Source organism: Bombus vancouverensis, chromosome 8 (genome assembly GCF_051014615.1).
Source record: "Bombus vancouverensis nearcticus chromosome 8, iyBomVanc1_principal, whole genome shotgun sequence".
NCBI lineage: Eukaryota > Metazoa > Arthropoda > Insecta > Hymenoptera > Apidae > Bombus > Bombus vancouverensis.
The window spans coordinates 11027755-11055617 of record NC_134918.1 but is presented as its reverse complement, the minus strand read 5'-3'; the positions used below and the strand labels follow the sequence as shown (position 1 = coordinate 11055617).

At 34.4% G+C, this 27863-nt stretch overlaps 1 protein-coding gene across 1 annotated transcript; it reads right to left on the bottom strand.

Moving 5' to 3' along the window:
- LOC117162672 (uncharacterized) lies at nucleotides 1-27708 on the bottom strand. The gene is made up of 17 exons (XM_076620619.1): nucleotides 27132-27708; nucleotides 21050-21255; nucleotides 20735-20976; nucleotides 19632-19715; nucleotides 19394-19519; nucleotides 19180-19320; nucleotides 18354-18477; nucleotides 14786-14978; nucleotides 14171-14414; nucleotides 13877-14035; nucleotides 13179-13505; nucleotides 12458-12827; nucleotides 12129-12354; nucleotides 11575-11821; nucleotides 11143-11368; nucleotides 10329-10668; nucleotides 1-9780 (listed from the first exon to the last, which is right to left on the bottom strand). Exons 1-17 carry the CDS (start codon nucleotides 27206-27208, stop codon nucleotides 1551-1553), a joined length of 11562 nt encoding a protein of 3853 aa, XP_076476734.1. The 5' UTR covers nucleotides 27209-27708; the 3' UTR covers nucleotides 1-1550.
- Between the last annotated feature and the right edge of the window lie 155 nt (nucleotides 27709-27863).

Below are 27863 nucleotides of genomic sequence, written 5' to 3'. Positions count from 1 at the left end.
ATTGGAATAATAGTTATAATCTAAAATTGGTCATCGAAACAATATATCTTTTTTCTTCGGACGACGATAACGTTAACAAAATTGTTCTTTAAAGTAGTATTCATTTTTGAAAAAACCAGTTATAAAGAAGTAATTTCTTTGAGAAAACAGGAATCTGATAGAGTAATGCGAGTAATGTAGTGTTGTTTTGTACAGTTTTTAGTACATTTTAAGAATTTGTACAGATTTCTTTAAAATTAATTCAATAAATAAAAGAGAATGAACAATAAATCGTACGAGTACTATAAGTGGTTTTATGACCATAATTAGTCACTATGTAATCCTTTCAGTATAATCAACCAGCTCGTCGCGTAATCAATTAGAATTAATGAGGTTGGTTGTAACAATTGCCGGGTTCATAAATTATCTTTACGAGTTATAAAAACTCAGCTTTCGGATAAAGCAACTTAGCTTGTACCAGATAAAAGCACGTACTATCGATTTTATAGAATACTATTAATATTCATTAAACAATAAAAGAATAAGAATATGTATAATGGTTTCCGACATATTTAACGTAATAATACAGGGTATCTCATAAAACTGAGACTAGCGACATACTTAAAACAGACGCAAAAATCTATTATAAGACAAAATTATGTAAATTAATTAATTAATTTTTAAACATTCTGAAAAGCATGGACATACCTTTTTTAAAATTCCATCTTATGCTTTTATAGATATTAGTGGGACAATTTTACCATTTTACCACCTTCTATAAAACGATATTAAGATATTTATGCTTTAAAATTATTAAATTGAAAAGTGTCACAGTTTGAAATTTAAAAATAAAATAAACTATATTATTATAATTTAGAGGCCTGTTATATTATATAAACTTTGTGAGCACTATACAATATATTTTAGAATTTTTAGTGAATAGTTCCGTTTGCTTCTTTATATTAGATTTTATAGATTTCTTTTAGATAAAATTACTTATATTATTAAATATTTTTATTTCATAATGAATATTGATCAAATTTGTACATATACATACGTAAAATTCATTAAACTCTATCAGACTCCTTTCAATGCTATTTTTATAGTAAATACTATGTATACATACTTATCACTCTCGATCGAAATTGAACGTTTTTTCAAATTTTATGATTAAATGCATTTTCAAATTTCATATTCGTCTCATGTTATTCTCTATCAAAGTGTCAATTCTAAAACGTGACAATTTTTGAAATATACTTTATGTTATAATTAACCCTGCATTTTTTGTGCGTAATTTAGTCATTTTTAGTTTAATTTGTGTCCTTTTCCTTTTTCTTTTAGAATTCATAACATTTAAGAGCTCGATAATAATAGATTTAAATCTGTCCTCACCTTGTCCTGTACACTTGTTAAACCGTAACAACTGATTAATTGTATAAAGTTAATTGTCGCGTAAAATATTCAAAAATGTTTAACAATGTATCCGTCCTGAATAAATATTTTAAAAATCGTTAAACGACAGAGAAGGGTAGTTTTCTATAAAGACGAAAGATTCTCAAATTATTACTAATTTAAGACGGAGGTGTAGTACTGTCAGAACGAAGTTGAGAAGGGGCAGCTTCGCTGTAAGCGATATCAAATACACTTTTCTTTTCTAATAATTGTTGGTGTCGCAACCTGTTGCCACCCTGCAACGATATTGCTATTCCAGAATCGAAATCTTCACCGGTACACCCTTGTTCCATCGTAGGTGGAATATCAAAATGTTCTGGTGACAATTGCGGAGAGGGATGAGGAACAGGTGGAGGATGAAGGTAAAATGGCGCAGATATCTTTTCGTATTTGTATTCAGAATGTTGTAGCAAATGATATTTAGGATCTTGCGATGCCGAGGGTGGCGTTGTTGCGAATATTTGAACCGGTGGATCTTCGTTTTTTCCTCCTTCGGCTCTCCTTAATTTTCTTCCTTGACGAACGATAGCTTTCAATTGTTCAGACTCGACGTTTACCAAAGGTTTCACTTTGCGTCTAGTCCGTGGAGTCGTGTCAGCAGTTTTATGGCTCGATAACTTTTTACCTTCCTTCTCAGTTTTTTGATTTTTCATACTCCTTCGTAACCATCGAGGAAGTTGCTCCTCGTCGTCCGTAGCCATTAATTCGGCTCGTTTCTTTTCCATTTCTTCTCGATTCTTTTTGTACCAGGCCATGTATTTCGGTCGTGTCTTACTCGTATCGATTTCTCCAGTTTTCGGTGGAGTTGGATATTTCTCGCCGCTACTGGATGATTTTTTGTCCTTTTCGGCTTTCAATTTCGACAGAGATTGCTTTCGTCGTGACTCCTCATCTCGTTTCCTTGATTGTTTCGTTTGATCGCTATCTTTTTGCTTCAGTTGTTCTTCCGGGAGCTTTCTACGTGTCCGATACCCACCGTGACTCGTTACATCGTGAAAATGAGTTGCTTTCTCCTCGGAAGATTCCTCGGAAGTACTTTTTTTCTTCCTTCGTTGAATTACTCTTTTCTTTTCCAGCTCTTTCATTCTTCTATCGGTAACTTTAAAGGTCTCGGTTTTTGCAAGTTTAGAAATTAATGACGGTTCATCTGGCTTATCAACCTTTTTATCGCCGTCTTTCATTTCGTGTTCTAGTTCTGTATCTTTTACACGTTGTGTACTAGTCGACGATTCTTTCTCACGAATCTCATCTTGCCTATCAGGCTTTCTATCGTAGCCTCTCGTTTCAGAATCTATTTTCGTATCCTTTACATGTTTCGTACTAGTCGAACATTCTTTGTCACGAGCTTCATCTTGTCTGTCAGCTTTTGTATCGCACTCCTTCGTTCCAGATTCTAGTTTTGTACTGATCGAGGATTCTTTAGCCAGTTCTAAGCTGCATCCAGATTCTGTTTTCTCGTCTTTCTTCATATCTTCTATGTCAGTCGCTGTGATTATTTTCTTCGGACTAAAATGCGTTTGTATATCCATAGTCCTTTCCCTTGATACAGTTTCTTTATCTTCCTCTGTTTCGCTTGTATCTTCAAACTCCACGAACATTTTCTCTTCCTTCGAAGATTCTACGTCCTCATTTTCTATCTCTTCGATCGATATCGTCACTCGTTCCTCATCTTCCATGTCCTGCAGTCCAGTTGCCTCTTCCGTTTGACTAATTTCTTTCTCAGAAAGTTGTGGAGCGCGATGTCGTGGTGTCTGATACGGTCTGGTAGTTAACGTTGTCTTCCTGGAAATATCACTCGATGAATCACTATCTTCAGAATCAACCACCGTATCTATTATGCTTGTAAAAAGTGGAAGGCTTACGTCTATAAATTTTCCCTCAACAGGTATTTCCTGCCTCTCTTCTTGCACTATATCTTCCTCTAGAAGCAAAGTTTTATCCATTTTCGGCTTCGTTAGATCCTGCTTATCTGATTCGCCATTGGGGACAATCGTAGGTACATTAAATCCCATATTTGACTGTTCCTCCGGAAATGCCTCTCTCTGAATGTCGGCTTCCTCCGCGGTAAAAGTTTGTTCCTCAACAAATTGTTCTACTTCCTGTAATTCAGTTTGCTCGCTCTCTGACTTCAACTGCTCTTCGGATTCGGATATTTTCCCGGAATCTGTTGAAGCTTTCCGTATAGTGGAATCAAACGCAAACTTTTCTTTCTCTGTCGTCTCGTACATCTGCGGGGAAGTTTCAACCAATTCGATTTCCTGAAAACTACTGCTCACTTTACCCGACGGTTCGCGCAATTGCTCCACCTTCTCGGTAGTTCGTGCTAGTTTGCTATCTGCTGTTTCATTATTCGAAAGTTTCTCGGGTTCCTTGCTCACTTCGTGCGTTTTTTCGAATAACTCCTTGGCGGTGTCTTGTCTTTCTTTCGCCGGTGATGCTGTCTCGTCCTTTAAAGGTTTACCAATTTCTGATTTTTCGACAGATTCTTCTGCCACTAATTTTGTCGCTTCATCTCTCGAGGAGTCATCGATTTTTATCTTTTCGTCGGATTCCTTTCCCTTTGCTCCTTCAAGAACGTTAATTTGCTCAACCTTTTCTGTCGCATCCTTTGAAGTTGATATTATTTTGTCATCATCCGAGAGATCAATAATTTTATCTTTCCCCGCGTCTTCTTTCGTTTGTTTATCGTCTACTGGTGGTTCCACAAGTGTCCCAGACTCGCCATCTGTTTGAGGGGTCGGAGATTTACTAATATTCGAAATTTGGACTCCATTCTTTTCTTTCTCTTCTTTGTTGTCGAAAGATAACGAAGCAACTTCTTTCTCGATAATTCTATCGTTTGTAGATGATTGTTCGATAGTTGCGATTTCTTTTTCAGTACTTGGAATTATCGATCCTTTGCCATTCGTTAATGTATCGAAGACATCAACTGTCTTATCAGTGTGATCATCAACAGCTGATGACTCCATTGGACTTTCTTCTTTCATATCACTATCGATCAAAGTAGGCATTTCTATCGAGTCCTTTGTTATTTCACCATCTTGTTTCTCAGTGATTGATCTTTTTGACGAATCATCCTTTTCTTCAGTGGTGTCATCAGGTATTTTCATGGGAATAACTTCTTTATCGATCTGATAATCTTGAATCGTTGATGTATCATCCTGTTTTTCAATTGTAATTTGCTGTTTAATTTCTGAAGTTTCTGGGACAATTCCCTCGTCAGGAATTTGACTGTCATCAGTTTCTTCTGTTTCTGTACTCTCTTTCTCAGTGGCTTTGGAATCGACTATTTTTTGCATTCCTTTACTAATTTCTTTTTCTTCGATCGGATGGTCATCAATTTTTACAGTCTCTATAATTATTTTTTCTTCTTTATCGTGATATTTTTCCTTCTCTTCATCGTCGATAATACTTGCTTGTTCTTTGGTTTCTTCGCTTTTTACAATTTCTTTTTCATCTTCAACACGTGTTTCCTCCTTCGTGTCAATAGAAACATCTCTCTCGCTAATTTTGTGATCGTCGCTAGTAACTGGTTCTTTCGTAACTTCTTTTTTTGCAGAAGTTTCCTTTTCTTTGGGAGAACTACTTTTTCTTTTTTCATTTTCATTATCAGGCGTAATATCTACGGTTTTTTCTTTTCCATTTAGAACATCCTCTTTGTCTATTTGCTGATCATCCGATTTAAGATCTGTAGTACCTGCTTGCTCACCAGGCACCTTTTCTTTATCTAAAAAAATAGCTTCTTTTTCACTAACTTTGTCCTTATCGATTTCCATTGAAATTTTCTTCTCCCCATTGGATGCTTTCTCTTTACCAATGAAATCAACGATAGTCTCTGTTAAAATTCCGAGATCGCCAACGCTTGTGTGATCCTCAGTTGTCTTTTCAACCAGTTTATGATATGTAGCTTCTGGTTCAGTAATTTTGAAGTCCTCGGTTGCTTTTTCAACAGTTTCATAATATTTAGTTTCTTCAGCGTCTTGTTTCTCAACTGTTTCTATAATTTTCTGATCTGCAATTGGTTCTCCAGCGATGTCATCATCGTCCTTTGTTTCTTTATCAATTTTCTGATCTGCAGTTGGTTCTCCTGCAATATCATCATCGTCCTTTGTTTCTTTACCAATTTTCTGATCTGCAGTTGGTTCTCCAGCGATGTCATTATCGTCCTTTGTTTCTTTACCAATTTTTTGATCTGCAATTGATTCTCCAGCGATGTCATTATCGTCCTTTGTTTCTTTACCAATTTTTTGATCTGCAGTTGATTCTCTTGCAATGTCATCATCGTCCTTTGTTTCTTTATCAATTTTCTGATCTGCAGTTGGTTCTCCTGCAATATCATCATCGTCCTTTGTTTCTTTATCAATTTTCTGATCTGCAGTTGGTTCTCCAGCAATATCATCATCGTCCTTTGTGTCTTTACCAATTTGATAATCTGTAGTTGTCGATTTAGTCATTTCTTTGTCCATGGCAGCTTCTTTAGAAATTTTATACCCCTCTGCTGCTTTTTCATCAATTTTCCGATCTTCAGTTGTTTCTATAACAATTTTATCATCTGGAATTACTGTTTCAGCAATTACAATGTCAGTTGTTTCTTTAGAAGTCTTTTTGTCTCCAGTAACTGCAATAATTTTATGGTCCGCTGGTGTCTTATCAAGAATTTTATCATCCTCTTTCATTCCTGTATCCATTTTTGTAAACTTAGTGGTTTCTTTATCAACTTTCTGACCCTCAGTTATTTCTTTATCCATTTTTTGATCTTTCGTTGCTTCTTCGATAATTTTGGAATCCCCAAAAGTTTCTTCTCCAGTAATTTGATCAATTTCCCTCGCTTGTTCATCAATTTTCTGATCCTTATTTATTTCTCTACCAACTTCTTGATCCATAGTTGCTTCTGGAAAAATTTTACGATCATCCATTATTTTCTTATCAAATTTTTGATCCTCAGTTACTTTTTCAGTAATTTTATAATCCTCACTTGCCTTTTCAACAGCTTTGTCATCCTCAGTTGTAGCTTTCACCATGACTTCGTTTTTATCACTAATGCCTTCTTTATCTTCATCTACGAAAGTACTTTCTACAATTTGATCAACAGGTTTAATTCTTGTAACGTCTTCGTCGTACTTTTTCTGTTCATCTAAAAAAACATTTTCTTCAACTTTTCGATCGTAAGTTTCATTCATTGACGTAGTTTCTTTTTCACGGGGAACTTCAATTGTGTCTGAGTCGATCTTTTTTTTCTCCTGGTCACTAGATGTTGCTTGCATTGGACCTTCCTTCTCCTCGATAGTAGCGTGATCTAATTTTGAACCATCTACGTGTTTTACTGATTTTTCCTCTTCTCCATTAGCTTTATCTGTTTTATCTTTTTTCCCACGTATTTTTGATTCATCTGCCACATCTTGTCTCACACTGTCCTGTCCATTACTTGGCATTTCAGTTTCTATATATTTCTCAACTGGTTCTTCGATCTTTTGCACTGTACCTACTTTATCACTACGTTCTTCTTCCTTAAGAGCATCAACTTCGACTTCTAGTTCTTTTTCTGCTTCTTCCCTTCCTGTAGAAATTCCTTCAGCTCTATATTCTACTTCTGCCCTCTTAAGCTCTTTTAAAACTACACTCTCTTCCCCAACATCTTTTGACAGCTTTTTCATTTTCTGCTCCAAATACTCGTATTTATCATCTTCTTTATCGTCTTGTTTCCGCTCTTCTAACTCGCGCACTGGTATCATTTCAATTTGCTCTTTGGACTCATCTAATGATTTATCTTCTTCCTTATAATCTTCTAATTTATCCTTTATATGTTCAGCTATGTCTTTTTCAGCTTCGCTCGTTAATTTATCTGTTTGCGTACTTTCTTCTTTTTCAGCTGTGTCGCTATATTTTATACTCTCCATAGGTTCTTTTTCAGGCGAAGTTTTATCAGTTTGCCGATCTCGTACGATAGTTTCACTGAGCTCTTCCTTCTTAGTTGCAGCCATCGTATCAATAGCCGTAAAACCTCTAATCAATTCTTCTTTAGCATGAGCCGCAGAATCATCACATTTCACAGGTTCTTCGAATGTATCTCGAATCCACTTCAACCCATTTTTTGACACCTGTATTGTGTCAGGAATACATAATTCTTTCTCTGTAACTATCTTGTGTTTTTCTACGTTCGTTGTATCCCGCTCTTCTCCCGTAGAAATTGTTGCTTGTTGTTTCACGATTTCTTTCTTCGGTTCTTCAACGAAGTCGTCGCTAAATTTTTCAATTATCTTCTTTGGAAACCTTTCTACCACGCGTTGCTGTACGCCATTTGAATCTCCTTCTGAAAACTCGGTACTGCTTTTCTTTTCGAAATCTCTTGGAGCAAACGCATCTCTTCCTCCTCTTCTTTCTTCTGTACTGGTACTGGTTTCTTCAGCGATGTTCTGTTTACGAGATATAGTAGCCAGTTTCGGTGCTTTTATCATCATTTTCCCAATCCTCTCAGACTTTAATTCAGCCTTTGGTGTTTCCTTCGAGGGTCCTTCCTTTCGCTTCTCAACTTCTTCGTCTCGAAATTCGGACATTTGCTTTTTAGGTTCTCGTCGCTCCATATGCGTTTGACGTTTCACTTTCGCGTGACCTTGAGTGCTAATTGGTTGCTTCTGTTTCACGGTTTCGTGACGAGTTCCGCAAAATTTCTTCGGTTTGTCAAGAGCATCGTCGAACTCGGAACTTCCCGTACTCATCACTTGACTCTGTTGATATTTCAACTTTTGTTTCGTTTTAGCTATGGCTGACTCCTTCTTCTGTTTTCCTTTCTGCTCGGCCTTCAACGAGCTCGCGGTACATTCAGCTGCTTGTTTCTGAGAACTCGAGGAATCCATCTTCTTCGCGCTTTTCTGATCCAAGTCCTTTTTCGGCTCTTTCGCAAACGAGTCTGACTTCTCCTGGCTCGTGCTGTCGCTGCCAGTGCTCTCCTGAAATTTTTTGTCACCCAGTTTGCTCAGTTTCTTCGTTAGCATTGTAAACTCTTTCTCAAGAATCCTGAAACTCGGCTTTATCACGCCATCTGACTTTTTCTGCGTCTTCGATTTTCCCTCCTTTTTCGGACTTCTGCCGTCTGCCTTCTCGCGGACGTACTTTTCACGTTGAACTTTTATTTCTGGCGAGGAAGTGGACTCAGTGACGTTCATCTTTTGATCGTCAGTCACGTCCTCGCAACTTTTCTCGTGCCTCTCCTTACGTATCTCCTCGGAAGATTGCGAGCCAGTCTCCTTCTCGTTCAGAATCTTATAACTGATGCTCGTGCGTTCGGTTTTTTGATAACTCCGCATCGTTTCGTCCTCTTCGCCTTTGTACGAACTTCCGTTTCCATCCAAAGAATCCGAAATTTCCCTCAGCACATCCGGCTCCAGAGAAATCTTCCTGCCTTCTTTCACCTCCCTCACTTTTTTCCTCAGAATGCTCAATCGTTTATCGAAACAAGGACTCACTTCTTCTTCGATCGGCGACTTCATCCATAGAGTTCTAGACCTTTTCCAATCTCCATCGCCGTACTTCTTCCTAGACTTCAATTTTTTCCTGTGTCTTGACTCTTCGTCGGATTCGTCGTTGTCGCTTCTGCTTTTCACCTGACGTTCCGTTTGAGTGGCCGCTGTTCTGTCGGTTTGAGTAGCGATCGCTACTTGTCCGGGAAGGCTTTGCGTTTCTAAGTAACTCGTGGAGTCCACTCCACCGCCTCCTGCACGACGATTTTCTCTTTCGAGTAGTAATCGAGTCAATAGCGCGTTTTGTCTTGCTAGCTCCAAGTCGTGAAACGGATACTGGCTGCTATTTGCTTGAACGTGATCTGTGGTAACGACCGGCGGTCTTTCAGCAATTGGAGCACCACTTGCAACAGCCTCTTGCTTCTCTTGCCTCATAGTTTCTCTCATCTGAGATTCCCTTAGAGATTCTTGCTCTATCTTTTGCGAACCGTAGTCACCGTGATCGATCACTAGCCTCTGCACGTTAGGTCCTATTTCTTCGATGTGCTGCCTATGACCGAGATCCAACCTGTCCGGTATCAGGATTATCTCTGGCTGTTGTTGCTGACATACTTCTTTCGATCGTTGATGCGATTCCATGCTACGAGCTGCTTCGATGTCCTGCATCGACAACTCGTGCCTCGACTTCTGGTCTTCTATGAATCTTTGCAGAATTATATCCTTGCCATCTACGATCAAGGCTGTTGGGCGATGATGATGAGGTTGGTGAAGATGGCTTGTCGTATCTTCCACTTGTCCTCGTGTCACTAGCCGTAAGACTTCAGCGTTTCCTTCGCGGTAGAAATGTTGCTCTCTGACAGTTGGTTCTTCGTTCATGTCGGCTTCCACGAATCTATGGAATTGAGTTTCGATCGGATTTTGATTCAGCTACACATATATAAAAGCAACGACCTATCAATGATGTTACTAATGATTTTATTAAGGCGACTGACGATGTTACGTGAGGTGAACAGAACTGTTTTAAATTCTATTTAAGTTGGTTCTAGTTGAAACAGAGTACGAGTATTATGATTATGATTATTATGAGTATTATGTACGAGTATTATGATTGTAATTAATGATTATAATTATATGTAAGTACAACAGAGAATAGTAACGATAATCGTACTAAAGAAAAGTGGCGAATAACATTCAACTTAATCTGATTTTAATCAATATAAACTTAGTCCTGCATTTTTTTACAAGAAAGATAATTTAGTTCAGCGATGATTTCAAGCCTGAAGAAACTACACAACGACATCGTGACTTTGAGAAAGAGAACGAGCCCCTCCGCTGTATTATTTCATTTCATTTCGTGTAAATTTAGAGTTCCATTTTATTCCATTTCGTTCCATATAAAAATAAAACGTATGAGTGAACGTGAGATGACAGCTTACCTACCTTTGCCTATAAGCTTGATGTTGCAGATCGGAACCTCTTTCCATCTCATGTCGTTGCAAAGAGTCTAATTCCGCAGTACGATAACCTCTTGCCTTTTGATCCTCCACATCCTCCATGTACATTCTTTCTTGTTCATTTATTCTGCTCTTCCTCGAGTGACCGTAAGAATGTCCATCTCTTAATCTTTGAGCTTCGAGGTTCATTTGAACGTCGTTTGGTTGCCCAGAAATGTAAGCAACGTCGCCAGGAAGCGAACAATTCTTTACGTTTCTTCTATTGAATTGCCAATTTCTTCTTGTTGGATCAGCACTCCATGCCTGTTTCCTTCCATTCCACGATACTGAGATACGACGAAAGTTCATATAAATAATAGCATGATATTTGTTTAATATGATAATAATATAAAAGATACAAGAATAACGTAAATATAATAACAAATATAAAACCTTGATAATGATACGATATTTTGGTTAATACGAAAAATATCACATGTTATTTAAAGTAACTTTTCGCGTTGTTATAAAGTCGTTTAGGTTTTTAAGCTTTATATTAAACTTTAAACGTATTTGTATTGTGTAATTAAATAATTCTATGGTTAAAATAAATTATAGGTTTTTTTTACGTTATACGACGTATAATATGAGTGACATAAGATATAGCAGATGTTTTAATACTTATAATCAACAATATATTAGTTATTAATTATATTATTATCATTAGTATTATTTATTATATTATTATATGTATTATATTACATGTATTATATATACGATTATATAAAATTTATACACATAATAATTAAAAAATAGATTACCTTCGGTAGCTACCGCAGGCTGCCGATGAAGATGTCGTTTTGGTCTTCCATTTGATCGTACGACCAATGTTTCTGACGAATGTACTCGTCTTTTTCTGGGTGCCATATAAAAAGGACATCCAGGACATATGCAGCAGATAATTAACGCGGCAATGGCCAAAAGTATAAGTAACACCAGGATTATCAGAAGCCAGAATAATAATTTGTTTTCTGCTTTGTACACCGTCTAAAACATTTATCCAAATTTTCGTCATTTTTTTAAATGTAGCTAAATGTAATAAATTACGAAAGTCGTAATTTATATAAACTAGACATTCAAGTGTTAATTATTTAAATATCTTACAAACAACAAGACAAAGTAATTATTGCAGATAAATGGTTTATTTTACAATTTTCACTATATAATTTGGAAGTTGAGAATCGTATACATACCACTTCTTCGCTTGGAACAGCAGCAATAGTATTGTTAATAAGAGTCGTTTGACCATCATTGACATTTGTATGACGTGGAGTTTCATCAACAGGAGCGTTTGTATTGTCGATATGTATACTCGTGTTCATAATCGCGTTTCCAGCAATGATCCCGACTCCATTCGCAGCTAAAGCTTCTCGAATCTTTTCTACATCTACCAAAGACGTACCTGGTTCCGTTTGCTCGACGCGAGCCACGATAATACTCCTGAAAAAGTATAGTTTAAGTTATTTCACTGCTGATTTCATATGTAAAATAAAAAATCCATAGTGATTGAATATTAAAGAAAATTTGCCTTTCCTTATTCCTTGACAATATTATTTATCATAAGATTTTATAATGAGTACATAAATAAAAAATAAATATAAGATTTTATTAGAAGATCTTACAATGAATAATCCCTCTAATAGTGTACATCAGAATCTAACTATCGACTGATTCATAGTCGAAAAATGTTTTTCATTGAGTGATTAAATCGTAATGATCATGTACCGAATATCGGTAGATCACTAACTTTTTTCCTCCTCCAGGAAGAATCCCTGTACTTCCAGTGTCATTCCGTTGAATATAAGGTCGCGTTTCTAACACAGTCACTCGACCACCTGTAATAGCAGCTAAAGTTTCAGCAGTTTTCGTTGAGTTCGGCTGTTCTCCTGGCACCACGAACATCATTATGCGTGCTTCCATTGCGATTCCACTGAGGATCCGAATTTTTGTTGTACTTGAAAGATGAGGTACACCTGCAAAAATGTATATTATTTGTGTCTAACAATAAATTACATTATTTTGCACTTATACCGTAAGCAGGAAAGTTATTGGACAAATAATCTTCTATCGGTTTACCTAGATCGTATGCTCTGGCAGTGAGAGTGTACAGTGCATCGTCGTCAGCTCGTTTTCGTCGTTTCTTTATAACTTCCGTCGACATTTCCTTCGTTAAATTTCCCAAATTAATCCTCGTAGATTCATTCACATTTCTAGTCACCATGAAGAAATCGTTTCGTATTTCTTCTTGACTATTGACAAATTTCGTTTTAGCTTTCTTCGAAAATTTCTCGTATGCGCTCTGTTTCTTTTGTCTGAATTTCGTAATCGGCAACAGAAGTATTAATTCACCGCTCGTTTCGTTTAAATCGAATTTCTTCCCGTAGTTTCCGTAAACTAATTCGTATCTAACTACGTTGTTGGGTGGCTCTGCGTCAGCGTCAATCGCCTGTCAATAGTTACATTCTCTTTTTCCTTGCAAGATCTTTGTTTATATCATTTAATTACACTGCAGATGTCTATGAAAATTCCTATCTTCATCAACGCAACTATAGACTGATAGTAGATGGATAAATTTTCCAATTATTTGTAAATTACACATAACAATACCATGTTACATTTAGATATATATCTGCTTAGATTTCTCATAAATTCATAAACATCTTCAGTCTACTTATAATATGACTACGTATATTGTAACTTTGAATTATTTTCTAGTACAATGGTTTATGTAAAAAGATCGTAAGATGGAGGGGGCGTAATAATCACAGAAGATAATTGTCAAGATTGTTTAATATACCTTTATCAAGGCTGGTGATGTAAAATTAGTTAGATCAGAGTTCAACATAAACTCGTAAACGTCCTTTTCGAATATTGGTGCATTATCATTCACGTCAAGTAGATTAACTATTAAAGGAACAACGCCACTGTTGCCATTGCCATTTTCATCCCGAGCTTCAACGGTTAATACAAGTCTTGCTGCAACTTCACGATCTAAGGAAGAGCCCATAGCGACAGTTATTAATCCGGTGTCTGAATCCATAGTGAAAGCTTGGCTGCCTTCTCCTGTTATACCGGTATATCGGATACTGCCATAAACACCTGTATCTTTGTCAGTTGCGTGCACCTATCGAAAGGAGATATTATAATGTTTATTTGACAGTCGATATTATTTAATCATTTCTTCCTCAACCTTGTAACTTATGTCAGAACAATGTACATATTTTTGTATAGTTGTATATATGAAAAACGTGAAAAACGTAAAGAAGAAATATAGATACAATGGTTTACAAAGAAAGGATCAAGAAATTTCTTTCAATCTAAATCAGATGAAAATAATAGTTTTTATTATTTAACAGTTTGTATAGGTTTCTCTTAGATATCGTGGTATATTTAAAAGCAATTGATAATTATAAGTGGTATTACGATTATAAGATTATATGAATAATCTACTTATGAAAATCATGAAATTTCTTCGAGAGATAGTTAGGTGTTTACCTGAATCACGCGTGAACCCGCAGTTACGTTTTCAGATAACGTTATCTCGTATGATTGTTCGTCAAATATTGGCGGATTATCGTTTATATCTCTTAAAAATATTGTAGCTGGCACTGACGCTGATAGATTCGTGGCTGGACCAACTTCCTGAGCTACAATCTGAATTCAAACAAAGAAGAATTGATCGAAGAATAATTAAACTTATTATAATTTATTATATTTTTTTTTTTAGATAGCTATAAACTTTGTGATACAGATATAATGTAATGACCAATCTATATATACTATACTCGCCTTGAACGATAAAACTTTGTATAATTCATAATCGATGAATGTGTTATCTCGAACGGTTATAACAAAGTCTGCATTGCGTTCTGCAACCGTCGGATTTATTTCAAACGTATTATTGTTATTTTCCAACTTTAACGCAAACACCCCGGCTTTTCCAATATCTTCGTCTTTCACTCTGGCTGAATATTGCTCACCAAAATTTATCACGGTCCCCGGCTCAGGATTTTCGTCTATCGTAGCAACGTAACTATAGCAAAGGAATAAGATATTTTATAAATATAAATTACATTTTAGGATTAATGGAAATGTACAGGTTGAAAAGTGGTCGGAAAATACTTGAAATTCCCTCGTTTTTCATAAATTTCAAATTTCAGAAGAAGGAATAATCTAATCTATCTTAAACTTCTTTTTTTTTGCTTAACTAAACTAAAATTAAATTTATCATTTTTAATGTCATTGCTCCTGTACGTAATAATTGATACTCTAACGATTATATGCTTTTTTCAATCGTTAGTAAAAAGACATAGAATAAAATTGATGTGTAATTTATTTAGTCCTTAACAATTTGTAAATTTCATAGTTATTAAAGTGGAAATTATTCACGACTCAGGTACCAACTTATCGCTCTCGAAGTATGGTGGACTATTTCCCGGCTCCCCAAGAAGAAAGCCAACGTCAACGACTGTGGCTTGGGCAGGAGGTTCTTCTCTGCTTCTTCTTATTTCTTCAGCAACCACCGTAAGTACAACGGGTGCTCCAACGTGCGTAATTTGGGTAAGTTCCTCCAATGGTTTGGCAAGAGTTATTTCACCTATCAATCAAACATTTATAAATAAGTCTAAATCTCTAAAAAGCTTCGTAACATGTATATAAATACATTATGTTTCACTCTACGAAAATGTTTAGATATGAAAATTTAAACTATGTTTGCATTTTGAATAAAGAAAATTAGAATATCTACTAATTAATAATTATGAATAATAACTGTAACATTGTTCATGTTGTGGGCGATTTGTATGAACAGAAGCTTTAATTAATGAGTTATCAAGTGAATGCCATATAATCCATATGTAGGATAAAATGTAAATAACTGAAATGATACGTTTATGAGACGAATCATTGTACAAATTATACATCCTCTTGTATAAATTAATACATTCTCGAAAAGATCGTTGAAGACTTAATACTTGACTTGTATTATGTTTAGGTCTTTATTTGCATGTATTATACGTAAACGTTCGAGTAATAAGCTATGTCACGATCGAATTACTTTTATTGGGAATTATGAATAAAACATTTCGGTCAATGATCCCTGTTACTTATGTATGACATACAGAGCATGCATGTCCAGTGATGGAAATTTTCCATAACACATCACGAAATGGAGTTTAGCGAATGAACTGCCCTTATTAACATACATTGCATTGTACTACCTTCTTATTCTCTAACTCTTATTCTCATTTACACAGTTATTCACTTAATTTTGTTTCTAAGATATCGACGATTATATAATTATGGTTGAAGTACATTGCGTAATTATTAATTCAATGATACAAGTATTTACGATTCTATTAAAACAATACAAATAAATATAGGAAATACAAAAGCCTTTAAAATAATGTTACCTGCTTGAGAATAAATTTCGATAAAACTATAGCTCCTATAAACTGATATAACTTAAAATAGTTAATAATAATTCAGCACAAAAATATTTGTATAAATACGAATATACACGTGCGATGAGAGACGATAATAATTTGTACATCGTAAGCCATACCTTCTTCAGCATTATCTACATGTACATTCATCGTATTCCAAATTTTTAAGTAGTCCTCTTAACTTTATATATTTGCAAATTTTATGTTCAAGATATCATCTGATATCTATAATAAATTTACGAATTTAACATATACCGAGATCGTAACAAACAGATACGTATTTCGCAACTGTAATTAAATAGCTAAAATTCTCCTTATCGAGTCTATTTATTCCGGTAGCGCGTAAAGATATGGTCGCTCATTTATACTTACAGAGCACAATACGCTTTTATCTTCTATATTCCTTCTGGCCCTGTCTGTGTTTCTTTTTCACTGGTTTTCTCTGGTAGTTACGTCTATACACACACACACGCGCGCGCGCGTGCACACACACGATACATACACGAGTACGAAGAGGTCGCATGCTTCGTGTCACGAAATGATAAGCATCGCAGCCTGAAAAGCAGAGACTGACCCCTAAGTACGATCGATACCGCGTTGTAGACCGTCAAGACTTTCCTCTGACCATTTCTACCGAGTTCTGGCCACTTCCTCGCCTGACTCGTTTTTGGTTCCGCGAAAAGAATCGGTATCACCGATCTCAGACGTTAGATAACACGTTCGTGCGAGCTTGTAATCATGTGGAAACAAGCGTATAAAGTTGCTTCGTTGTTTCACGGCCCTTAGCCTTCCCTTTTCCAAGGATCTATAATGGAACGCATTAATTTTGGAAAACGTGCTGCATAAACCGTAGATTTGATCAATGAACGAGTAAAAACGACGTTTTCTCTCTAACAAACACTACACGAGCTGACTTATAAGCCGAAGTAGCCGAGTCCTTCTTGAAACTTTTTGAAATTTTTTAAATATTGCTGCTAATGCGCTTGTTCGATGCTTATTTTATATATATATTATTTCATCAATTTTCTCTACTTTCGCGTGGAGTTGACCGATCGGGCAATTGAGCGAATCACGTGTCAGTACCGCGAAGAGAAAAGAAATGTCCATAATTTTCTGATTGGAAAATGGCCACGCCAAAATCACACACGATTAGGTCTTCGATAAAACAGATCCATTTCATGGCACTTTCTGAGAAGTGACGACCGACCGTTTACTACACAAATACAGAAAAATTGGAACAACAGAGACGAAGAACTGCTTAAAATCAGACACCGCATTAACATCCAAGAATTGCGTAAAAAAGACAATCAAATTTCTTAGGGACATTTACCTTGGTTACGATATTTGCTTCTAACAGTGCCATTTCCATCGCTAACGATCGAGAAGTTGATGGAAATGAAAAAGGTTCTTTTTATGGGAAAATCGAGAAACTGTTGACTCTTATTGATCAATGGTGTATTCTCCTCGTAATGGAATTTCTTCCAGTGCACTCTGCACGGTTTCATTCATTTTTCACTGTGCTAGAACTGCATACGTAATCTGTTTTTCCGTGCTAGCTGTACCTCTAAGAGTATGAATCATTCCTTCACGCTTTAATGTCGGGAAGTGGAGTTCGAGGTAGTGGTAAATTAATTTGAAACCCTACTCATCGAGTGGATTATTCCTGAGAAATCAGGTCATTCGACGGTGTGTATGTCGGTGAACCTGTGAATAATTCGCTTACTGATGGGAACGCTAGGAAATGTAATTACACCCTCTGTAAATTATTGTGTTTGCCGGTCATATTCGTGGTAATCAAATTTTCACCACGCTCTGTTGAATTTATGGACCAACGTAAGTACCGATTGTAAAACTTTACGCGATTGTGGATTGTCCGTGTGATAGAACTTCTTCGCAAGATAGAATGATAGCCATGGTTATATAATTTATGTAATTTTAATTTTAAAAGTTTAAAATAATGATCTTAACTATTTTAATAACAACTTCTAGAAATATTTTTCCAAACTCGTATAACGACATTTTTTCAAATCTATCTTCTGGAAATAACAGTTGTTTTCTTCGTAACAAGTTTTCTTCCTAACTTCACAACAAGTTGTTTTCAAGTTTAATCGTCAATTGGGTTTTGATAACTCGAAAATTAAGCAATTATATCTATAGAAAAAGATCATTCAGTACATTGACTTTGACGATATATTTCAAGCTCATCGATATCGATGGGATGTGCGCTGTTCTAAATAATCAGCTTATTTTTATATAGGAAATTTGATCTATTCAGTGGTGTATAATATTTTTATGAATAATTCGATACTTTCCATTGACTGTCATAGGTAAGTAAATAATTTGTATTTCAGAAGCGAACTACGTGTTAAAGATTCTTTCTATAAAAATATTATCTGGATGTCCTTATAGCAAAAAAAAAAAGAAGAAGAAAAGGAAAGAATAAAAAGCAAAAAAAAAGAAAGAATATAAAATAGTACATTGTTTAATTCTTCAAATACATTTTTTAAAATCACGATATATTTTCTTACCATTTGTTTCGGAGATGTTAAAAAATGGCGTAAAGGGGTTGCTTTCAGATACGAGACCGTACACGATCTCACGCGGTACACCTTTATCTCCGTCTTCTGCGTGCACTCGTAGTATTATATCACCCTGAAATCAACGTATACATTTGTTTTACTTATATGAGACATCGTATCAGAAATAGCTTTTCTGGCCTACATTTGATTGCTCAAAATTTATTAACAATATTTTTCTCTAATTAATCACTTTAGAATATAGAATTGGAATTAGAACAAAATAAGAACGATCCATTTCTATCATTGTCGGAATAAAAAATATCTAGTCATGTTATTCGATACTGTGACCCCTGTTTGCTAATTTTACGCTGAAGATATATTACTTCTGATGTAATATAAAATTATACTAGTCGGAAATAATAAAAGTAGAAAGAATGGGGATGTTCCTTGATTCGTTCTAATCGAGGCTGGATATTCTCTGTTTCTAATCAGTATATTAAACTTTCATTTAATAATTTCGTGTATAGTTTAATTAAATGTAATATATATAAATAAATAGTTTACTAAATTAATAGTTTGTCTAACATTACATTATGTGAATATTATTGCCTTATAGTCGTCCGACAGTTCTGTACTCCTAATTATTATTAATGAAACGTACATATATCGTGATATCATCAAAAATGGAAATTCTCTTTGCTTTTTCTTGTGAATCTAATTTTCAATTGTTCCAACAGATACAAATAGATAAACTCATTCCTACTTATCAAATTTTATAAAATTTATATATTTCATTAGACACATAAATATCATGTTAAGAAAGGGAACAACTTACAGGTTGTACAGAATTGTTAATCCTTGTGAGGGGAGGGGCTAGCGTAAAAATTGGAGGAACATCTTGAACATCTTGAACTATCACAACGACGCTTAAGCCTGCAATATTTCTAGTATCTTTTCCCTGCTCCGTATAGGGATCCTAATAAATAAACTGTGTTATTTAAATTTTCTACCAGAAAGTAGTTAACAGTATTTATTCAAATATCGCATACCGTAGCATACATGGTAAGAGTGTACATGGATTGCGTTTCGAAATCTAATTCTCCAGTTAGTGTAATTATTCCTCGTGTTTGCGTGGGTGTCTGTCGCTGTCTTATAGTGAAAAGTTCTTTTGGTTGCTATAAAAATAATAAATTATTGTTTGGAAGATATACGAGTAGCGATAGTATACTTTTAAGTATTACTTAACATACTACGTTTTAAAAATTACTGTTCGTTTCTGTAACTTACCCACAGTTCGATATAAACGGGTTTTCCACTCCAAGAATTAGCTCTTACTAAAAGATAATCTAATTCTTTACCTGGTTTAGTATCCTAAGCAAATAATTTCATAAGATTAACATTGTAATCACTGATTTCGTACAATTTATTTTACGATAAAATAGAGACTGTCCTCTGACAAATTAATGTTAATGTAATCCATTGTTGAAAATGATAACGGGAGTTCGTGCTCGCCATCCATATGCAAATACGTTAGTTATAAGAAATAATAATTAGAGGATGATCCCAGTTACAATCGATAGATTTAATCGATAGGCTTAAGATGCCTTTTTGTTTTTACCCCTAGTTTTTGTAAGCGCGTGCAATAAAGGTGTTTTCGGCTCAGAACGGTGTGATAGATTTATCCATTCAATAAAATAATAACTATTCCGATCTTACCTCTGAGTATAGAAATAACAACATCTATAAACATTACTTTGCACGTCATTTCAATTTCTTTTATTATAACTTAGAATACCTTACGATGGACGAATAGGTATAATCTTCGATATGGCGTTAACGCATGAAAATGAAAAACTATATTTAGAGTTACTAAATCATAACATTTATGATTTACTTGGCAGATTAGAAGATTTCTCGCATAATAATAGGCAATTAACATGAAAGCAGGAAACGAGAGTAGGAATATGATTTGATACGAGAGCAACAGCATATCGAACATTACACGCATGCATATTCAGATTACACTTATTAATTTCAAGCTTTTCTAACGTGTAAAAGATTAATCCTTATTATTTTGCTAAAAGTATTAAATAGTAGAACACTGCTGATAAAGAAATATTACTGTTTATGAAAAGTATATGAAACAATAAGAATAACACATATTCCTCGCAATAATTTTAAAATATAGGAGAGGTCTTACAGTTAATATTTTTTCAGTTTCAAACAATGTGATTCATAAAACGTACAATAAAGAACGATGCAATGTATCGTGCGATATCATCGGTATGCGAAAAGAATATATGTATTCGATTGTCATGGGGAAGGTGTTGTAGTTATTAACGTGTTGAATGCTAGTGCTAATCGTTGTTATTAATACAATAAATAATTACCTCGGGTACCATTATCAGAGAGGGTATGTGCGGGAATATTTTATCACGAAGGGTGGTTGCGTTCGTAACAGAAATAGTAGCTTGCATCGAGTTCGAATCTCCTTTCGTGTCCCTAACCCTAACAGCAAAATCGTGGAGGCGGCCGGGCATTAGCCGTTTCGTTAGTATTACATTAGCTTGACACACTTTGTTATACAGCGTGCACGGCAGGTTGTCGATCCTTACAACAGGTGTGATGGTAGCTAAACAAATGAAATATTTTTTTAACGAAGGCGTTTATTTCTGCTTTGTCCATGTGATATTCGTTATAATTACCAGTTATTTCAAAAACAAGTGGGAAATCTGCATCCTGGTCAGTGGCGCGAAGTCGAAAAATGACAGAATCTACTTCAGCATCCGCTGGAACTAGAACTAATCCCATGTCCGTGGAGGTATCAAAGCGTGGACGCGCACCCTTTGCCCACGCGAAAACGAATCCGAAATAAATCCATACTTTGCACCATTGTCCTGCAAAGGGCATTCTGCAAACAGCGGATTACTTCTTCTAGATCTCTGCTCTGAATAAAAATAGTACGTTCAAACGCCTAACGCGATCGATAGCTATTTTACCAATATGTTGTGCGAAACTAACTAAAAACTATTAGTAAAATAGTAAAATGAAATATTTTACGTAACGCAAAATGTTTTACGTAACATGTACACGATATTTTCATAAGTGATTTTTATAAGTGTACGAATACCTTCGTGAACTACTTTGGGGGTAGTTTAATGATCTTTTTCTTTTAAGAAGTTTGTCTTTTTCAATAGAAGTAATTTTTGCTTTTGATATAGCTCTGAAATGATTTTTTAAACCTTTAAAGTATTTGGTTCCTTACCACGAAAGAAAGTTTCTTAAACACTCATAAAGATTGATAAATCGTAATCAAACGACGAATGGTTGCCGAAAGTTAAGGAGTAGAACGTATGATTTTAAGTATGCCAAGTAAAATCTAACATTTATCATTGCTATTATTTACTGATTTTTTAATATTGTCTTTTTAAACGATTTCTTTTTCATTGTTGTATCCCGCTCTTTTCTTATTTAATTGTTTCATTTAATGTGCGATTATGAACGCTCCATTCGAATCCAGTATTTTGTTATTTGCGACAGAAGTCCAAAATAAGTAATCTTCTTGTGATCTCATGAAATACACAGGAAAATATATCGATTGATAAAATTGCTACGAACTTTGTCAGCAACTGAATACATATGTTTCTTTAATAACGATGAAACTGCCATAAATTGTCCCCTTAGTAAGCGCCCTATATAGTCAATCTATATGCGGACATAGTTACTTCGTAGTCAAAACAAATGTTGTGTTCTTATCCAAGCGACTTAAGTACTTCGAAGAAGCACTTTTATAGCGTGCTAATTGCAAGATATTTAAAGTGAATGCGCGTTGGACAAACTAACAATTTCAAGTATAACAGAAATGAATAAAGAAGAACGAAATGAAATAAGAAAATATTTATTCTATCCTTTACGTGAATGAAACGTCTCGAATTAATAGTATTTTGTCTTTTAAAACTGGAATGTCAGACGAACGTATTCATTTTGGAATTTTTTTATTGTACGAAAAATGTTTCTGATAGGGATGTTCGTGAATTTTATTTTGTTCAATTTTGAAACACTGTTAATGGGAATATACATTTTAGCTTAATTTTATTACCTAAATGTTGGGGGATTTTTGAAATATAAATTACAAATTATGGAAAGAGATTAATTACACTGTTAGGAGGAATAATAAATGTATTTCGTAATCAATGTGCATCGAACTTGTGAATTTATTGCGTTAATGAAAAGATCGATATCTCGTTATACGAGTGCCCCTATTTCTTTTCTAAATATTAGAAGGGGCGAGTTCAAGCGCTCTCAAACTGACTGACAGTCAGTCCATTTATCCAGTGAGTAATTATTTAAGGCAGTCGGTGGTCATTCCTTGGTACCGCGTGATAGGGCGCGCACCCTTTTCTTTCCCTGACAGCAGTCTCAACTTACTTACGATAATTTGAATAAATGATCTGTTATAAAATCAATGGTAAATACTGGAATGATTTTTATATTAATTAAATAAATTTTTGAATCGATTTTTTTATCAAATTTGCAATCTTTGTTTTAACATATTTATTGGTTGTCGCGTATTATTCGAAGATATATTTTTTTAAATAAACGACTTTTCTGATATACCTTTCATTTCGTTATGTAACTAACAGAAAGATGAAATAATCGTTCCAAATCAGTTGGAAATATTTAAAAAGGTATATCCCTCAAATTGTCTTCTGTTTTAATATTGTTCTTTTACACGTACTATGTACACCATAAAAACATATGTATGTAGCTGAGTTTTACAGTCAAATGTATTTTATGAATTGCCGTCAGAAGAATTACAAATGGCTTAGGCGAATTAACTATTTAGACAGATATACAATTTTGCAAGAACGAGCCGACACATTATAATTTAATACCACGAATAATATATTATCGTGGTAGTATGATAAACAGCAAATTTCTGTAAAATAAATTCTGAGTGTCTAGACTGCATGCCAATATATTGCCTGTAGAAATCCGATATATTACGTGCTCATATACGTAATAGTTGCATACGTGCGAGTTTCACTTTATTATGATTCCGGAAATTTGATAGACAGTGAAATAAGCATTAGATGGATCAGGTGCTACCGTGTTTAATTTCCGATTATAGACCAGAGATTTATCGATTTATTATCGAGAAATAATTCACTGAACTCGTGGAACGTTTTACGACATGAAAAAGCAATGGAATAATCATCCGATAATAAAATATTCATTTAGAGCGTTTCCAAACACGTTATTTCTTTTTATACATAGCGAGTATAGTATGATCTATGATTTATGCTGTAAGCCTTTAACCAATAGTCTACAAATAATTTATACTTTTTAATTCGTATCCTTACGTTCTGTGCATTTATATTTATTGATTTGAAAGTAGAATTGTAACGTGTTACCGTAAGTCGATGTAGTATAATTTATAGAATTTTTGTCTTCTATAGGTGCAAAATTAAGGATAGTATTACTGTTACGGACGAATAATGTACATTAACGACAAAAATTCTGATAGAATCGGAAATATTGATTTTGTGATCAAGAAACGAGGTCGTGACCACTCGTTATTCAGAACTAACACATAACAGTGTTTGAGTCAGCGGTCAGTTCTTCACACCAATCGTAAATCCTGTTGCTAGTAAAAGGAGGCGTGAACTAATACTAAAACTCATGGTTTTATGACACCTACACAATCAGGATTCCATTAATTTCTAAAAAATAAAAAAAATTTCCCATGTCTAAATCATAACCGTTTATGCCATTTGGTTTTATTTTAGTTTTATATTGCGGTGCTTTCGTGTTTTGCTGTTTTGGAAAAATTATATAACTACATGAGCTGATACTTATACATGTATACGAGCAATAAAATTTAATGAGAAATATTATTTTGTTAATGTCTAATAACAGAGATCATTTCTTTAGTTTATGTCGAGCTTTTCAATTTTCTGAGTAAATTTCTCCAACAATTAAAAGAAACGTAAAAGAAACAACGATAACAAAGTACAGATCATTACAATAAGCTAGGAAAGTTTTTACGTTTAAGATATTTCTAACTCACTTTCGGTATAACTTTTTCTATAATTATAATAATTGCCTAACTTAAATTTTATTTGACATACAAGCATGATAGAAGAACACGCAATTTATAACACTGAAGTTAAAGTACCTTATGAAACATTCGTTAAACTTTTATTTGCTTTATATTAATTTATTAATAATAAAAATTACAATAATGATATGTAATAGTAAGTAAGAGTAAAAATTTAAAAATGAATTTACAATATTAAATAATCATAGAAATGATAAAGCCAAGAAATATTAATAAACAAAGTAATAGGAGCAAATCATTAATTAGTTAACTAGGTTCATGATGAATAAACTATACTACATATGTATACAGAGATACAATATCCAAAGTATATCACATTTTCCATACTAAGAGCAATTATAAATTATTCAGGAATTACTATTATAGGCATGACTAACTATAATGACCTACAGTTTACAGGAATTATTAGTATTTTTAGAGTGTTAAATCTATAAATGTCCTATCGTTATTCTAAAATTAAATTCTACTCGCAATCAATTTTTTACCAGAGCCATTTTTGTAAAGAACTGGTATTCTATTCCACATCAATTTGAAGGTGTTTAATTTCGCAATTAATTTGAAAGCCTTCGACTTGTCTTCTGTCCATTGTTTGGAAGTTTTAAAACGACTCAACCCGTAAGGACGCTTACCCGTACGAATTCTAAGGATGTAATTTACGCTATGGCACAATTTGCCACGTGCCGATGAAATCGCTCTGGTTTAGGGCAGAATGGGGAACGTACGATATTGAACAAAGCGGAAGTGAATATAGGTCATTAACTAATTCTCCATCAAGAAATTTTCCTATCAGCAGAAGATCGCAGAACGAATATTGTACAAATATTACTTTTTGCAAAGGCTAAACCATCGTTCGATCACTATGATAGAGAATTGGTTTAGTTATACTAGAATAGATATAGAATTGTAAAATTTGTTTAGTTGTATCAAAGTAACTTTGCATATAATTGAATTTCAAAAATTGGTTATTAATTCACTAATTAATTATACAGTATTTTAGTCAATATTCTGACCAATTTATAATATTTCATTGAATATTGAAATAGATTATAAAGATTGTTTACTTTGTTTGTTATTCTGTATCATGAAGATCTGTAGAAGATATCAGTCTATTTTTCTACCAATGCTTTTACATATCGTTTGCGAGAAAATCTTATTATTTAAACTTTGATATTGAAGAATTCGAAAAAATATTATACCGTATACAATATCACGTATATAGAATAGAATTACCAGAAGCCAAAGAACTTCGATAAAATATTAAAATTCGAATTGCTGTTATTAACTATTCACGACTTGTTAAATTTTGATTGCTTCGCTTTCGTGTAGCCAAGACAGTTCATAAATATTAAAAAGTGCTCGTCTTATGTTAACAAGCCAGCACGAATTCTCGTCTTTGAAGAAAAATCAAGCTTTTGCTCGCTCATTGTGCATAAGAATTTAATAGTATCGCCCGGTCATTGTCCACCCTGCATGGATCGATTTAATTTTCTTTTTCCCTTAGCCTTTGACCAGCATCATTACATCGTACACCATCGCATACTTGTATAATGCTCGTGAATTATCATATAGAATTTTTCAAGATTAAATAACCTCCATTTTTGCATATCCAAAAAGAGTATTATTACGCGAACAATTTGTATATTTCAAATACACCTATCGATATGAACAATAAAATAAATTCAATTTTTAAATGGAAATTATAAATTCTAGTAAGTCTCTTATAAAAGCTACGTAATCTTTCATAGAAAGTACAATAATAATAAATTGTTGAACGTTTAATAATGTTCATGGATATTATATCAATTAGAATATATTTAAGCTAACACTTTTTAATTACCATCTGCATTTATCACTAAAAAGTATTTTGCTGTGCATCGTTAAATAATCGAGAAAGAAAAGTTTCTAAGATATTATAGACTATATGTTGTGGTATAGTATATATAACTTAGTTAAGAATACCTTTGACACGCAAATGAATTTGTCTAAACGCTTTCATTCGATATTGGCGAGACAGAAAATTTATTATTAACCACATTTATGAAACGGTCAAACACTCTCCGCGTCACAAAATGTAGAACGATCAAATATCTTTGTTAGTGGGATATGTAATGTCGTGCTGGCATGCCACGCTGGCTTAAAGCACACAGAATGCGCCAACTAAAACAATTTTGTGTCATGTATTCGATATACAACAAACTTTCTGCAAAAGTATGAAACAATTAGGATACTGAACATTTAATGAAATAAAATTTGAAAGTACATCCTTGAAAATATACCAGTTGTAAAATTTAAAAAATTCCTTTAATTCTTAATATGTTGATATTTCGATTATTTGGTATTTTAATTATCCATTTTTTTCGCTATTTCGTTCTGTTATATCTACCATATGTAAAATATTAATTATAATGTCGAAATATTAAAAGTACGGAGCGTAAATATGCTCGTAGAAATTAATTTATTACACACATGAAAATAATTTATACAAATTGAAGAGCTGTGCCCTTCAAGTTTAAATGTTTACTATTTAGGGCAACCATTTAAGGTCTTATTATGCGGCATGCACATATATAAGGATTTTAACAGATACAGAGAGTAACGTGATATTGTGTAGAATAATTTGATGCTATAAACGAAATGTCGCAGAGTAATCGCTAATGTTCATTTACCTGATCGCAGAGTCATTCAGTACCGCAAAATCATGAAGCAATACATGCTTTTGCGCTGTTGTCCATCGATCGTTCATTTAATACATTCTTCGAGAATACTTTTTCCCGCGTAAAGTAATTCATACACGCAATAACGTGCACTTTACGTGAATCACGTTCTTCCCCGAAGAACCCTGATTTCAGTTACAGTGAAGAACCACGTCTGAATGATTCGCCAACAAAATCGATAAAACTATTAAAACAACGAGGAATACTTGCAACGTCTTGTCGTACTTGCAAGTAACAATATGGAAAACGTTGTACGAAACAGCTATATAAGAAGCAACTGTATAAGAAGACTGTTAAACGAAGCACTTGCAATTAACGAAACACCTAAACAACACTCGTCACGTAAACTTTTTACAATGATCGTCCCTCCTGTGTCTTTGACTTTTGTTTCGTGACCGAAAGGTCGTGATTTCGATGAAAGAATAGACTTTACACGCGGATTTAACCGTGGTCGAGGGTCGACATTTTCGAGAGTTGTGGAAGAACGCACCACTTCACGTGGCCGCGAACGCCGCGCATGTGAAGGGGTTGTTTCGTTCAACCCCCCAACGCGAACCCTGTACGTCCATGTCACGTGTACGTCGCGAAACACCGGCCATCCCCTCTCCACAGGTTGCCGAAGGTGCATCCACCTTTTTCTCTCACATAACCCATTTTTACTTCAAACTTTTCTACTGGTCTTCG